The sequence below is a fragment of the Thunnus thynnus genome, chromosome 16 (assembly GCF_963924715.1).
Source record: "Thunnus thynnus chromosome 16, fThuThy2.1, whole genome shotgun sequence".
NCBI lineage: Eukaryota > Metazoa > Chordata > Actinopteri > Scombriformes > Scombridae > Thunnus > Thunnus thynnus.
The window spans coordinates 22,272,564-22,288,639 of NC_089532.1; the positions used below are offsets into that span (position 1 = coordinate 22,272,564).

The window sequence follows — 16,076 nt, forward strand, 5'->3', positions numbered from 1 at the left end:
GAGGGTCCAGAGTAAAATCTATGATGAGTGGATAAAAACAGACAGAAAATGCCTCTTGACTTTCATTAATGACAGATTGAATCTGGTTCTGATATGATCTCAACTGTGAGTGTTGTGGTTTCAAGAAGTCATTGATGGATGACATTCATCTCAGCAGCTGTTTGTTTCTATAAGCTCTTTTTGATAGATTTTTGAAAACTGTGAGCCTGTAGTATGAGCTGCTGACTGTGGAAAACACACAGGTGCATTTCAACTTTTCAAAAAAATTACAATAGCAGCTTAATATCTGGCTTATAGCAATAATAAAGATGTTAATGTGGCATGGAATCATCTTTTGTTTTTGAAAGCTGTGCTCTGGTTTACTTTCTTTTGGTAGCAATACTCAAGGCAACAAGCAGGATTTCACTTCACAGCAATTCACTGTCACTATTATAGCCAACACTTCTTTTCCTCATGTTAGTAGTCTACTGCTCAGAGTAGGAAGGGGTGGATAAAATATCACAATATCACACACTGGCTCACATTCAAACTCCTTTGTGATAAAGTTTTTTTTTTTTTGGACAATGGCTTAAAGGCTTTATACAGCTGAAATAGAGTATAAAAGTGATTCCAGTGAAGACATGATTTACAAAGGAGAATGTCTTGCCACGATCACTAAAATGTCAATATTACTTTAATATTGTTGCAAAAAATTGAATTCTCTCTCACAGAAGTTTCATTTCTTCACCAAATGTTTTCTGCAAGCTGAAATTCTATTACAGTATGTCCTCCAGAGGTTTTGAAGGAACAACTAGTCTGCAGTCTGGTTCTGGACAATGGACTGCAGCAAATTGCTGGAAACACTGCAGCATCTTATCACCTGTCATGAGCAGTTACTTGAACTGGTCAACTAAACTCAATGGTATAATTTGCACTGGGGACAGGAGGGACATGTCCCCCTCACTTTTAAAATTCTTTTGTCTCACCCACTCAGATCTCTCTGATCAGTGTCATCTGGTTATCCAGCCACTATAGTGCAGATGAAAGAAGAGAAAAATTTTGGTGTGCTAATCTGAGTTGCTTTCAGTTATTACCGCATGCTCATAGCAATATACTAGACAGGCAGCAGTTAGTAGTACAGCAAGGGCTTTTCAGATTATTTTGTCCTGGGATTCGCCTGTCAGGCTACTTACAGGCCCGACCTTATTGCTGTTGGGGGTGTATGCAGCCTAAGAGAAAGACCTGAAGACCAACTCGAAGCTGAAAAAAGAACTTCACCATGTCCACAAGTTTTTTTGGATAATAAATATCAGTTAATCTGTATTTCTACTTCATATTATACAATTAACATTCAAATAAAGTTAATTGAAAATCAGTCAAAGATATAGCAGTAAAGGACTTTTTCTTTTTGAATGGTGTTCCTAATATTTTGTCCACCCATTAGCATACATGAGGGGGGCAAAATATTAGGAACACTTTTCAATATAAAATGCACTCCAGTACGCCACCACCCACTACGACCTCAATAATAAAGATAAAGTGCACAAAGACAGATGCTAAACTCAATTTTTCATTTTACTATTGATATCAAAGTCAAAATTGTGATTGCAGTATGACAATACAAAACTGCAGTTTTTCAGATGCCTCTAAAAGCGTTCAAATTTAAAGATTTAATGAAGCCCCCAAGGAGACTGATGGCAGCGCATCAGGAAGATACATTCTAAAGGTCCTGAAGCACAATATATGACAAAAGCTTTGATAGCTGGAAGAGCGCCACATTTAAATGCAAATCACACTACACTTAATGAAGAACAGATGCATTACACGTTATCTAATGAGTTACAAGCTTAGGGATCAAATGAGTAACGCTTTAGCAACATCAAACAGTGAATCATTCCTGCAGCTAAAGATTATCTGTCAGCACAAAATCCCAAAACTCCTCCGAACAACACCAAACAATCAGTATCATTATACACACAGTACAGGTAGGTGCGTGTTCATCACACAAGAAGCAAATCACCTGCCTCCCCCCTCCTCGAGTTCAAAATGGCTGAACATATTACCAGAGCATTAAAATAGCCTCTGGGTAGAATGTAGTCAAGAATGAACAGCAGAGAAAAACTGCATACCTTTGCAAATTAAGTGGCACATCATTGCTGAACTACAACATGTCGCATGCAGACCCCTGTCAGCTGCACACCAGTAATTACTACATTTCTACAGAAATGATCATCCTTTTCTCCATTTATCTCAACCAAGAACACAATGTTTTAGTTGACTCTCAAGTGGAGCTCTGCAGTGAGTAGGTGAGGTGGCAGGAAATAGAAAACTATCAGGCTGTCAGAGTGGATTACTCTGACAAAGCACCTGCCTCTACTGAAGAGCTGGAAAATAGGAACTAAAGCCACTGTGTTGTTTTTCGGATCAGTCAGCCACTCCTTCACGGATACTGATACTCCAGAGGTGAATTGAAGCAAGCATAATTATTTGAAAGCATGTAAATGAATCCATAAGGTAAATGGCCCAGGGTACAATGAAAAGGAAAACCATATCAGTCATTTCAATGTCAAGAGTCCACACTGAAGACAGAGCTTAGTGAATTATAAGCATGTTGTGTGAGTGCTTGGAGAAGAAAAAAACTCAAGCAAAAACATGATTATACCTTTTAAACTGTACTAGGGGTGCACAATTCGGGAAATCTCATGATTCGATTCCGATTCTTGGGGTCACAATTCGATTCACAATCGATTCGCGATGCAATATCAATTCTCGATTCAATATATTCATAGATTTGATTCTAGATTGATGTTTTGAGTAACTCTTTCCATTTGGCTGCAGGAGACACTTTTATAGGTCTCAAAGGAAAAAAAAAAATCACACTGAATCAAATGTAATTTTTATTTTCCTTTAGTCCACTCAGTCAATAGGAAACCAAGGCAGCCCTGAGACAAAAGGTAAAACGAATACTTGATACAAAAATAAAAATGATTGCAATGATAAACTGCTGAGTGTAAAACCTCAAATAATAGGCTAACTTAAATTCCTACTTCAATTAACAAAATCAAACAAACAATAGCTGCCTGCTACATTTAGCTGCAAAGTGCATACAAGAAAACCGATCACTCTTAGTGAGTGATTATTATAACCGATTTTGTTTCTTTCTCTTAATTTCTCATGCAGATTACCATCTAATTGATATTTGTATATTTACTACATGAATATAAAGTAATGAATCGGGCAGCTTCGCTATTTACCGAATTTTATTGACTGTTTCAAAATACAGAGCAGCTGTTTAAACGCTTGTTTCGCTGCTGCATCTCATTGGCTTGTTTTTGGCAGTTTGTCATAAGTTTCAAGGAGACGTTTTTCATTGAGAGAAAATAACTTTCTCATTCCCGTCCTCAGATAACCAGCTGGCAGCAGATCTGTTGTGCGTTCAGGCTGTGGTGGTGGGGGCTGCAGGGGCCGCAGCGAGAAAGTTGAACAAGAATCAACTTTTGGAGAAACGCAACCTGTAACGCTGTACAACCTGCCATATAACAAAAACATCACTAGGAAGAGGGGAGGACATTTCTCTTCGTTTGATAACGTTAAAAGTAAAGTTAGGCTTTGCTGACGGCTTCCCGACTCGTTTCAAAAAGACGAGAGAGAAGCAGTGGTTGACAAGCTAGAGAGTGAATGAAGAGTGAATGAAGAGGAGGAGCTGGTAACATTAGTGAGGAAGCTGGTGAATCAGATCAATAAAACGTTATTTTCTGACTGTTTCACATCGGTTACGAATAAATAAGCCCACAATGGCACAAACCTGCGGAAGTGCGTTGCAGCGCCTGATAATGGCATTAAGCTCCTTCTTCCCTTCGAGATAAGAAAATCCAAAATATGTCCAAATGATCGCCTTCATAGCCGATGGACCGGGGCGGCGTCATTGCGCCATCTATGGGATTTAGCGAGTTAATTCATGTCAGGAAAAAATGGAAAACAGCGTTGTGGCAAGACTGAAAAATGTGAATCGATTCTTGGAATTTCTGAATCGATTCTTAATCGGCAGAGATAAAATCACGATTCTTATGTGAATCGATTTTTTTGCGCACCCCTATCATATACTATAGGTCATATACTATATGATAAATGTAAGAAAAACATAGTTACTACTGTATATTTTGTTGGGTGAAATTACCTATCATTACAAGAGTAATGGTTTGGTTCATTGCTGCCATGCCACAGTGAAGGGGTTCTTTTGTGAAGAGGTAAGGCAATTAACTTTTTTGTTGTACTTTCCCTCAACTTGCCTCCCCTATTTTGACTTCTGTTCCTGCATTTCCATAGTTTCAACACCTCCCAATGTACTCAGCTGGCCTTGTAGCATCCAGCCGTTAAATGTACAGGTATAGAGAGAGATATGAACCTCAGGAAAGCAATGTCTTTTCTGTCAAGAAAACTGGAGCATCATGAGCCTCACCTCACTGTGCCCCTTGTGGGTGCACTGCATTCGGGTTTATTGGGTCTGCTGTCAGTATAGAAATTGCTGTCTCTTACTCTGTCATTTCTCCCTGTGTGATTGTTAATGAAAAATGGTGAGTCTAGATAGGAGCCCTACCCCAATTCCACAGAACTCAGAAAAGCATTTATTGCTAATGCTTTAGACATTACCCTAATTTCATGTGCTGAAAACATGTAATTTGTAGTAACATTCGGCCTTTTGAAACAACAAAATGGACCCAGAAATGCAAAGAAAATTTTTGCTCCTTTCTTGAAGTGGATGTTGTGGAACATCATCAAGGTTATGTTGGCAAAAAAACAAAAAAAAACAAAAGAAAAAACATCCACATCACAGCCTTGGGTATGGCAGTTGGCCTGCAACATAGCTTGTGAATGTAATATAAAAGGTTTAGCACCCAGGAGGTTTAACAAACAGCTCTAGCAAGTCAAAAGACACATTTTGTCTCCTAAAAGCTTTTCTCTTTGTCAGCAACTTAACATTTTAAAATAGTGAATGTGTTAGCAAATAGTTACACATTTACACATTCAGCAGATATATAGCATTTATTTGTTGTGTTTCTGGCCACCTGATAAATGTAAATCTCATATTCACTCTTTTTAGCTCTGGTTTTGTCTCAATCACATGCACATGCTCCACCATGTTCACTAGCTAGCTGAAAACGATTTCTATCTGCTGTTTGGAGCTAGTCAGGTAGTGTACAGTGAGTTTATCAGAGCTTTTTATTTTTATTTTTATTTTTTTACTGAAAACAGGTAGATACTGTGCTGTGAAACAAAACAGTAAAGTTGTTTTAAAGTCCTATCCAAAATAATGAGCTGAAAGATGCTAAAAAGCTCTGTAAAGCTGAGGGAATCTCTAGAGTTGGGTGATAATTCTCTGTAGGCTTTGTCACTTTCTCATGAGTAACCCCTTTCATACTATATGTAGTGTATTGATAAATTGTTACTATAAAAATTTTATTAGTGCAGCATTAAATGTGCCCAGAACTTGAGTTGGAAATGGCACCAATCTGTGCCAACAACTTATTTGTAAGACTCACAAAAAACCCTCTTGACCAAGTTTCTCAGATGAAAAAAAATCATGGGCTTTGTTCAAAAGTGAGATACAAAGGCAGAAAAAAACATTTGCTGTTATTTCCTGAACTATCCAGAATTTGCAAAAGATGTGTAGTACAAACAGGTCAAATACCATTTCAACCCTCACCCGACCTCAGGTTTAATGGTCCTTTACATTACAGACTATTTCATGCGATACAGACTTGCTTAATGGCATGCAATGTCATTTTTGTCTTTTTAGGGGAAAATGAAGTTATGGGTTGCCCTAGTTTCTTGCAAACCTTTATCTGGAGGCTTCCTATCATTACAGTCGGAACATTAAAGTGAATTCACATCTTATGCTGCACTGAAAAAAACCCAACACAACAAGCAATTATTCTAAGAAGAAAAACAACCACTCACATCATAGTCCTTATTTATAAGGCAAGAAGAATCTCACTTGACATGTGCAAAAATTTACTGGAGGCCAGCTTTTGCTATTTTGTATTTCTGGGGTGAGGACACTGCATGGCTAATTGTGTTTGTCAGCCACCTAGTTTTCAACAAGGGAATTAAATGTAAAGATCTGGCTCCAGCCAGCTGACCTATTATGTCACACTGAGTCATACCTAAGTTGTTTTTGCATAGGTAGGCATGTGTCAGGGCCTATTTTTTTCTTCAGATTAACCATGTGTACAAACTGGGAACTGAAAGAAACCATGCAAAGGTCCAGTGCACAAAGATGCTTTTCCCTTCTCCAGCTCCCTCTAGGTATTTTAATGAAAACACTTTAAATCTAGATTATCTATGAAAGGTTAAAGTGGCAAACTGCTGTCCTTCATGCTTTCTCTGAATAATGCATGTGAAATGACGAACTAGAGATAGAGTCTTTAGAGTTACTCTTTTCATTATAGATTACCGTATTAATATGCAATTTTCTGAGGCTTTACCATTAAAACAGTGAAATAGGGGCTTTGGGGGAAAAAATTAAACATTTACATTTTTCCACTCATCTACTTGCACAGTGTGCACCGTTTAGCCCGTAGACTCAACAGCAACATTAAGCCCAGTGTATGCTTTCCAAACATTTTGCTTCATTCCAGTTTCTGCAACACAAGCAAAACATTTGTACCTGAGCCATTCTTCTGGGATGGGCAAAGGAATGAAGAGTATTTACTGTATGTTTTTGGGAGATATTGCCGGATTAGTCCTGTTGATACAGATGGTGAACTGATTGTATCACATTGTGTTTCAATAAGACTGAAACATTCTTCTGTGGAATCAGCAAAAATCCACAACTGGTACAGCATCCGACTATCATTCCCTGCAGTATACGCTGTAATCACAGCCACCCCCACCCTACGATGAGACAGGCTCAGCAGCTTTTACTGCTAACACACAACCTAATGAAATGATTCTGGCTGTCTGGTCTTGCCTTTGACCCTTTCTTCCCTAAGAAACCACACCAACTGATTGAACTGTTGTGTGGTCTTATAAGATGACACAACAACAGTATTGCTACTGTGTGCAGAGATCACATCACAATAATGTGGCTTCACATGTGAGATTTAAATTAATGAATGGGGATGGATTCTCCACATTCAACATTCAATAATCAATGTGGCTAATTCACAGTTTGTAGTTAATGTATGATTAAAAATGTATAACTGTGCCATCTATTGCATAAAAATTAGTGATGATTTTGTAAAAGTGGATGAAATGGTTCAAATCAATGTCATATCAGTAAGAATTTTTTTCCAATATCAATATATTATGATATATGCAAAGTAATTAAATAGATTAAATGCAATGTTCCATTCTTTATTTCGTTAAACAAGTCTTTAGTGATTCATTTTGTTAGTTTCTATTTACAATTAACATGAAATCATTAATTTAGACAACACACAAGCAAACATGAAAAACATCATCATGATACAGTTTCACTTAAAGTTGAAAAATGATGGTATTGAATTATTGCCCAGCTGGTAAGTCGGTCTTGTAAAAGCCTAACTTATTTGAAAGAAATAGATTAACGAATTAAATAATAATTCGCTGGTTTTAAAACTTGTTTCCATGTATTAATCACAATAGTTGTTTAAATAGTCTACAACATCCACAAAACTTGCCAATATCCTCTGTATCAGTGTAGCCAACAGCCCAGTTTACTTCCATCGCCCTTTGACCCTAAAGTATGTTGACATCAGTGAGGGGTTGAAGAATAACAGGGAGAGTTTAGCTGAGATAAGTTTAATTCTCTTCCCTCTGCCCGGGGAGCAGCTGCACAGCAGCCAGCTATCAGGGCTGGAACATGCATTTTTGACAGCCAAACACCGTCCTAGCATATATGCGCAGAGGACATTATGGATTACTTCACATTTAATAACATGTCAAAGTCAAAGCGGATTTGTATGAGCCACAGTCCACAAAGAGAGGCAGAGGCTCAGGCTGCAGCTGATAGTGCTGCTGCTCACTGGCTAGTGGTTAGCCCTGCTGAGCTAGCTGGGATGATAAAAACAGAGTATTGGTTAACTGTGAACAGAGTTGATTGTAAGTATTTTGGCTACAGTTGCCCTCCAATGTGAAGTGAAACTGAGTCAATATAATACAATGACCTTTCTCATTAAAAAAAGTAACTGCATAACTAATTTCTCAGCAAAGGTACTTGTTATATTACTTTTGTTTGTCAGCCCAGCTACATAAAAGGTGCCTTCCAACAAACCCAAAGCCTTCACATCCACACGTTATATCTTCTGTATTTAACCATGTAGAAACAGAAAACAAGAAAGCAAAGCCAGGTTGCTAAATGTAGGCTTACAAGTGGTTGGCTAGCCAGCTAACAAGACACATCATTTAAATAAGACAAATATGGAGTGATATGGGAGGCACAGAAGACATTTTGACTTGTCATAGTAGGAAAAGCACAGGTATTATTAATAACATTAACAATGGCTCAGTTCTATTCAAGTGTCCCAGTAAGCCATGACAGTGAGCCAGCATGCAAAACACCAGAACCCTGAAACTGAAGCAGATAAATGGAATTCAGCCATCATTCATTTCATTATTTACACCTGTGATTTTCCTACTGTAACATGTTAAAATGAAAAAGGTCTTTTCTGCTCATTTGGTAGAGGCTAGCCACCTCCCCCCACATCCAGCCCTTGCGCCACGTTAATACCTCCTGGACCAGTCTGTCCAATGAACACACTATGGTAAGACAAACCACCTCCCCAAAATGTCAAAGTAACTAAATTACTGAATTTCAAATTATAATCATTTACACTACTTGTGAGTGAAAAAAAAGTAATCATACTACTGTAACACGTTACTAAGTTACAAACTATTGCCCAGTGCTCTTGTAAACCCAATTAAATGTCTCTACAGGTTCTGTATGATTGACATCTCCCTGATTCTCCTGTTAGTTTTGTTGCACCTATTAGGGTAGGACAACTTATACTGTATGTACATCTTTGCCATTCTTGATAGTACATGGGCGTCTAGGACCTAACATAAATCCCTGCCCAACCTCACCTGAGCAGATGTCTAATCAGACCGAATAACTGAAAAACCTGTGTGGGTGCACAGAGTCTCTTATTTGAACACAGTCATTATTTTCTCATGAACGACAGCACTTCCTAGAATTAAAAACAATCTGGCACATTTGTTCCATGATTGTCTTTTATTATGTGGATTCTGATGCCATTCCAGGTGCAGATGCAGATTAACCATTTCCAAACATTTTCTATTAAAATGACAAATTCTGAGGACTATGCAGCCATATGTGTACAGTTGCTAGCCGTTTCTGGTGAGAAGAGCCAAATGGAGATGCTGGCCATTTCACCTGAGCCTTTCAAACCACACTGATCAGTTGTTGTGTATATGGCCATTGCACAGACATGATACAAAACATTAATTAACAGTTTAGTAGCAATAAATACTCCTAAAGCTACGCTAGTTTGAGGGGTCACTGGTGAAAGCCTCATGTGCATTGCATTGTGGTACTTGCAGGCACTCCTTGCTCTGAGCAAGAGAAAACTTGTTGTCTTAATGGACTACACCACCAATGAACCCAACATAAGTCAAGTCTTATATTCTAGTGCAGTTGTTTTTCAGAATGTAACCACAGCTGTTGCAATGCTTAAGTGACCGTTTTAATCACTATTTAGACAGTTTTCTATGATACTGTATGCACACTTAATTCTTGACACTGACAATTCACAATGGTATTACACAATGTGACGGGGCTACTTTTAAACAACTGTAGGTTCAAAGCATGTTTAAGTGTTACATAATTTGGTATTGAATACGTGAGAGGTTGTAATAACTGGTGAATAAGGCCATCAGATAGACATTTATACTGTAAATACTGTGTTGTACTGAGTTAGTAGAGTATAAAGCAACTTAAATGCTATTTAAAACGTATAAAAAGCTTAGTTAAAGAGTAGAAAATTGATTTAAGCTAACATTTGGGAATGGGAAAGATAAATAAACATAATCTAATATACAAGATACAGTATCAAATAGATCTCTCTTACCGTGTTGTTTCCATTTAAATGTAAGCCACTGTCAAAGAGTGGAGAGGATACTCGACTGTGATCAGTGGACGGCCCAGGAGAACCTGAGAAAGAGAGGAGAACGATTCATGTTCTTTACATAAAAGCTTCAGAAGAATCACAGTTTAACATTCAGTCCAACTTCCAACTATTATTTCATTTCACCAGAAACAAAGAACATAAGAGTTGCACATAAACCTCAGAGAGCGTGGCCCAGTTCATAGTGTTAAATTTTATATTTATTATTGACTTTATTCTGCTGCCCTGCCTTGAAGCCATGGAAGAGATCATGGACAGCATCCAAAAGAGACAAATGCAGCTGTTTGATATGATATTAGCTTGGCATTAAGAGGACCTGCTTTCTGATTCAGTCACACTCGGTAAAGTGTGGCAAACAGCTCCAGGCCCCTCCTGCTGTCATTTGTGCCACAGTAAAACAAAGGACAGCTTAGTGAGAATACGACTTGAACCTTTCATTCTTAGGCAACAAAACACGATTCACCGGCCAAACACCCTACAGCAAAACCTGGGCATCTCTGCACTGACGCCTTCCTCTGAATGTTAACTTACCCCCAAGAAATGAGGAATTTTCTCACAGCGCTTTGAATTTGCAAGAATATAGTGGTTTATCAACTGAGCTACACATATTCATGCAAGTCTATTAGTATTAATTATTTTTCTACATCTGTGTGCTCTTCATACTTAGATAAATTGTACAAAATCATCATTATGATTGCTTGTGGAGACTGAAATCATTTGTATTACATGGTGCTCTTTCACTTTTTGCTTACAACTAATTCATAAGACAGCAATTATTGGTTGTTCAGCAGTCTGAATGTTTTTGCAACTGTGAACATCTGAAGCCTGAGCCGAGGTCCCATGTGCTGCAGACTTGAACGATGACGTTCACTGTTACATTTGTGCTGGCGATGTTAACTGCACATTTGCTCAGTATTTAAAGGAATAGTTCAACATTTTACGAAGTACATTTTTAGCATTCTTGCTAAGAGATATGTGACCATTAAATATGAAGCTAAAGAAGGAGACATTAGCTTAACATGAAAACTTGAAGGGGGGGGAAACAGCTAGCCTGATTCTGTCCAAAAGGTAAAAATTCTGCTCATCAGCACCTCTAAAGCTCACTAAATAAGCTGTTTTATGTCATTAATCTTCACAAAAAATTAAATGCAAAAATGAAAAGTTGCGGTTTCTCAAAACAAAAAATACTTGCATATTCATATATTCTGCATTTTCAATGAAGAAAAAGAAAAAGATGTCAATTTAAGAAATTGTATCTAGTTAATTGAACATGGAACTGCTTTAAATAATAAACAAATTATTATTTAAAGCAGTGTACTTTTGTAGGTCCACTTACTAATTTTGTATAGAACTTTCAACCACATCTTATGGTCTTCCTCACCAGATGGAGTTTGCTAAGTTGCCAAGGACAATGCTGAGAGCAAACTCAAGTTGAGGAAAGTTCCACTGAAGAAAACGGTGAGATGTGGTTGAAAAACACTAGTAAGACTAATTCGCTTGTCACTCATAATTACCATTGGCAACATGAAGATGTGTTATTTTCAGGTAAATAACCAGATATTCCTCAAATTGTGCAGTAACTTATAACTCTTTACAGTTTGCCATCGCCCATCACATTTACTTCATATGGAAAAAAACAAGGAAAGTCACAGTAATGTCAGCTATTTAAAAAAGTGTTCGATGAAATTGCCAAACTTTCTAAAATTCCAATTTGTCTTCAGTCCTGCTTCAAATTCTCATTTTCTTGCTCACTATCATTTTCTAACCCACATACCTCGTTTCTCACCTTTTACCTGCTCCACATGGATGCTTTTAGTGTCTATGTGGCTTCTGAAGGTAAGTACAGGAGCAGAGAATTGCAGCTCGAGGTGTTGCTGTCATTACTGTTCGCTTCAGGCCACTGAGCACAACAATTTATAACTATGAAATAAATGCTCATCTATTGAACAGCTTTAGAGGGTTAAGTTGACCACAAATACAATCCCATAAATGTGGTATACTCCTTTATTTCTAAAATGACTGAATAAAAATGCTGTTTATTGTGAGTTTACACAGCATGAAAACACAGGACTCTTACCTAGAGGCAGTTTTAGAAATGATGGAACTTCTCGCAGGTAGCGAACAGTGATGGTGACCTCATCTCCTGCGGTACGCAAGAGGTGAACCTGACAGGAGCGAGTGAGATAGAGATGGAGATAGCAAGAGAGAGAGAGATTGAAAGTGATGCAGCGAGATGAAATTAATCTCACATAGATGAAACAAGCCACATTCATGTCAAACTGTACACTGCCTGAGCAAACAAAATGCAACAAGAGAGGAGTGAAGAATATGTAATCATAAGTTAAAGCCTGACTGATGTGGGTTCACTTAAATAATCAAAGGCAGAGCTTGAATGCCGGCATTTCTCTCATGACAGGCGGCAGCAAAGTGACAGCTGACACTACAAAGTAATTACACTCTGAATGTCTGATTATCTAATGTCTACGTCATGTGATATAAAATATGTCCTCCAAGATGTCGAGTCAGTTTCAAAGAGGCATTCAAGTAAGTTTAGATGTAAAGAATGAAATATCAAATCTGTCAGTCTATCTAAAACTACCTGGAAAACAGAGAAAAATGAGACACTTAAGTGTAACATCTAAAATGACAGGTCACTCTTACACACCCATAAGTCACTTCTGCTACCAGATCCCTCGCTATCCTCTCCAGCATTGCGTGGTTGCTCTTGTTACTTTAGCCTGAGCATCTGTCAGTGCCGAGAGACTAACAGCCTGTCATTAGAAACTCTAGATTTTGCTCTGAAGAGAAACTGCTCATTATGTGTTTTGATGCTCTGGAGGTGAATATAGTGAACAGCTGTTTGGGGATGCACGAAGAGACGGAGATGACAGGCATGGGAAGAGTGTGTGTGTGTGTGTGTGGGAGGGGGGGTGGTGGCAGAGAATAAAAGAAATATTCGACAAAGACAGGAGCTAAATTGAAGAGAGAAATTGAACAAAAAAATGCCCACATAAAACTCAAATATTAGCGCCCTCAGTTCCTCAGCAGCTTTTGATACCGTTCTACTCCTTTTCAACCTTTTCAATTTGTCACAGTGTAACTCAAAAACAGCCTCCTGCCAAGATGACATCTCAGATTGTTGAGGACCACCTCCGTCTTAAATAACCAGTGGGATTTTGTGTAAACCTGGGAGAAGGATGGAACAGCAATGGAGCAGGGTATTGACTTTTCTCAACAGTAAATTACAAATATACTCACAACTTCCTCATGAGTACAGTGCTCTACATTTATGCCATTGACCTGAAGAAACCAACAGAGAAAGTGGAAAATCAAATAGGTAAATATGTCATACAGAAAGTGTGTAATTTAGCAACTCTATGCTTATTTGATGCCTCTCTTGCCGTAACTTAAATAAGTACGTAAATAGATGCGATATTCTGGTGGAAGAAATAGCACTTCATTTCATAATATAATTCATAACACCTTCCAATATGAATGTTAATATTGCTAGGCTGCCCAATGAATCTACTTGATATTCTAGATAAAGAGCACATCCAATAAACCTGCGCTCCTGCCAGACAGATTCAAATTAACTTTTTAAAAGATTAAATGAATATCATTACTAAATACAAGACACTTGTGGGTTTTGATGATTATTCTAATGAACAGAAGCCATTATTTATTGGTATCTTTATGATTAACCTAACACAGAATCTATGACAGTGAGGTATTTGTTTACATACATTGAAATCATGATTCAATAACAATAACAACAACAACAACAACAACAATAATAATAATAATAATAATAATAATAATAATAAGTTTAACCACAATAATATCTCCTCAAAAGTACATAGAGACATAATAAAAGACTCATTTGATTAAAATTATGCAGTTCAAAGTCAAAAAATATTCTCTTTCTATTTTCTCAATGAAATTAAAGTCTGTCAAAACGCGAGAGGGTTGAAATTAAGATGCAACAAGTTGCCACTCTTGGCGGTGACCCAAATCAACCTCGAAGCAAATAAGTCATGAACTGATGTACCAACCTGCAACACAGCATCCCCGACGAATAGCTTCCCCGTCTGATCGGCTGCAGGCGTCAATTGTCAAGTGTCAGAGGTTAATGAAAACATTAGAAAATAATTGCTCATTTCATACATGGTAATGTGGTGGAAATAGCAATCAGTGTCTCTGTCTGACTAATCTCAGGCAACATCCTACAGCTCAGAGAAAGAACACAGAAAAGGCATGAAATTTGAAACTAATCAGGATATAAACTCATTTGCAGCGGCATGGGGGGAAACAATGAAACCTCTGTTGTGGAAAGATTTGTGAAGCTCTGTGAAAAGGGCTCTTAACATCCCCGGGGATATGAAGACATGATTCTCTAGTATGCAAAAAAGGTATTAAGAGGGATGTGGGCAAAAAGACAAATTACAGGGCAACGGTTCACTGACATGACGCTCCGATAATGTATCCTAGCAGGATACTGAGAAGTCATCAGTTCTTACAATTTAACTGATAAACATGATTAAAGTATTTTCTTTTCCATCTAGCAAACAGCATGGTCATATTTACTCTTTCAGTCTGGCTACTTCCTCACAGTTTTTGCCCTTCCACAGCTTTTAGAGACAGCCTCGCTGATTATGAATGCCTATCCTGCCTGGAAATAATCTGTATCCTCTACACTCAATTAACAATGAATGCAAAAATAAGTTGACTCATATTCTATTCAGTGTCTACCAGTAAGTCTACATAAAAAGTCTACAAATAAAGCAGTTTTAACAGAATACTTAAACATTTTGGGGAAATATGATTTTTTATTTCTTTCTCAAGCTTGAGATGAAAGTTTGTACCATTCTCATATCTGTCCTTTAAGTATGGAGCTGGAAGTGGGACATGTTTAACCTAGCTTAGCATAAAGACAGGAAACAGGGGGCAAGTGTTAGCTTAGCACGGTCAAAATGAAACTCTATAACAGACTTATTTGCACAATCAAATCTTTTTAACCCTTACTTTAAAGGAAATGTAAGAACTTAAAGTTGTTAAATGGGGAGTTTGTTATCTTTAACAATTTCTTGGCCAACAAAAGCCGGGTGCATTGACTGTTCAGCAACCCAAAGTCTTGAAATCACAGTGAGATAGCCAGGTTTGGTACAATTGTGCTTGTACAGAGACCAAAACAAAAACCTGTTTTCTGATAGCATCTGGCAACCAGAGCTATAGCCGCAGACGCTAGGCGGATGATACACTGCCTTTCGTCAAGGAATACCCCCAACAAACAACTAAAATCACTAAGTGTCATTTTTACATTTCTGTACATGTACAGTTTAAATACACAGGAAACATTGTGTAGATAAGTCAACTTTAGAGGTGTTAGAGATTTTAGAGGTGTTGTAGAGGTGTATTTTTTAACTTTCAACAGAGTCATGCTAGAAGTTCTAGTCCTTATGCTAAGCTAGGCTAAACATGTCTTAAATCCAGTGTTGTACTTAACACATACATGAGAGTGGTATCAATCTTCTCGTCTAGCTCTGGGAAAGAAAGCAAATACAAGTAATCAAAAAAAAAAAAAAAAATCCCAAAACTGTTACCCCATTTCTTTACACTTTAACAACCTTTTCTTTGATCATGTCCTATTTTAATCCATACTTCTACAGGAAATTGATGATGATGAAAATTAATGATGCTCAAAATGCTTTCATTGAGAATTTAAATGTCAATAGTAAAACATTTAGTGTCACTTTCCTCATTCTTTCATTACTATTTCAATATTGAACTCGATTAATGACATTTAACAGTGTATTGAAAACCATTTCCACATCCACATTACAGTAGTGAGATAAAATGCTTTCTTACCTACTTGATCTTTAAAAATCTTTGAAATAACCACAGGCACATTGTGCTCTGCACCTCCCTGAAAAGCAGGAGAAAAAGATGAGGATGAATGTTGTTGAATTTCAGCAG

At 37.6% G+C, this 16,076-nt stretch overlaps 1 protein-coding gene across 1 annotated transcript in view; it reads right to left on the reverse strand.

Annotated features, from left to right (window-relative positions):
* sntg2 (syntrophin, gamma 2) overlaps window positions 1-16,076 on the reverse strand; it is an 85,413-nt gene that overhangs the window by 44,163 nt on the left and 25,174 nt on the right. Inside the window, exons 4-8 of the mRNA XM_067614461.1 lie at window positions 15,969-16,026; window positions 14,156-14,199; window positions 13,362-13,403; window positions 12,181-12,268; window positions 10,047-10,129 (exon numbers count right to left, since the gene is read on the reverse strand). Coding sequence (XP_067470562.1) covers window positions 10,047-10,129; window positions 12,181-12,268; window positions 13,362-13,403; window positions 14,156-14,199; window positions 15,969-16,026 — 315 coding nt within the window. The remainder of the gene's footprint in view (window positions 1-10,046; window positions 10,130-12,180; window positions 12,269-13,361; window positions 13,404-14,155; window positions 14,200-15,968; window positions 16,027-16,076) is intronic.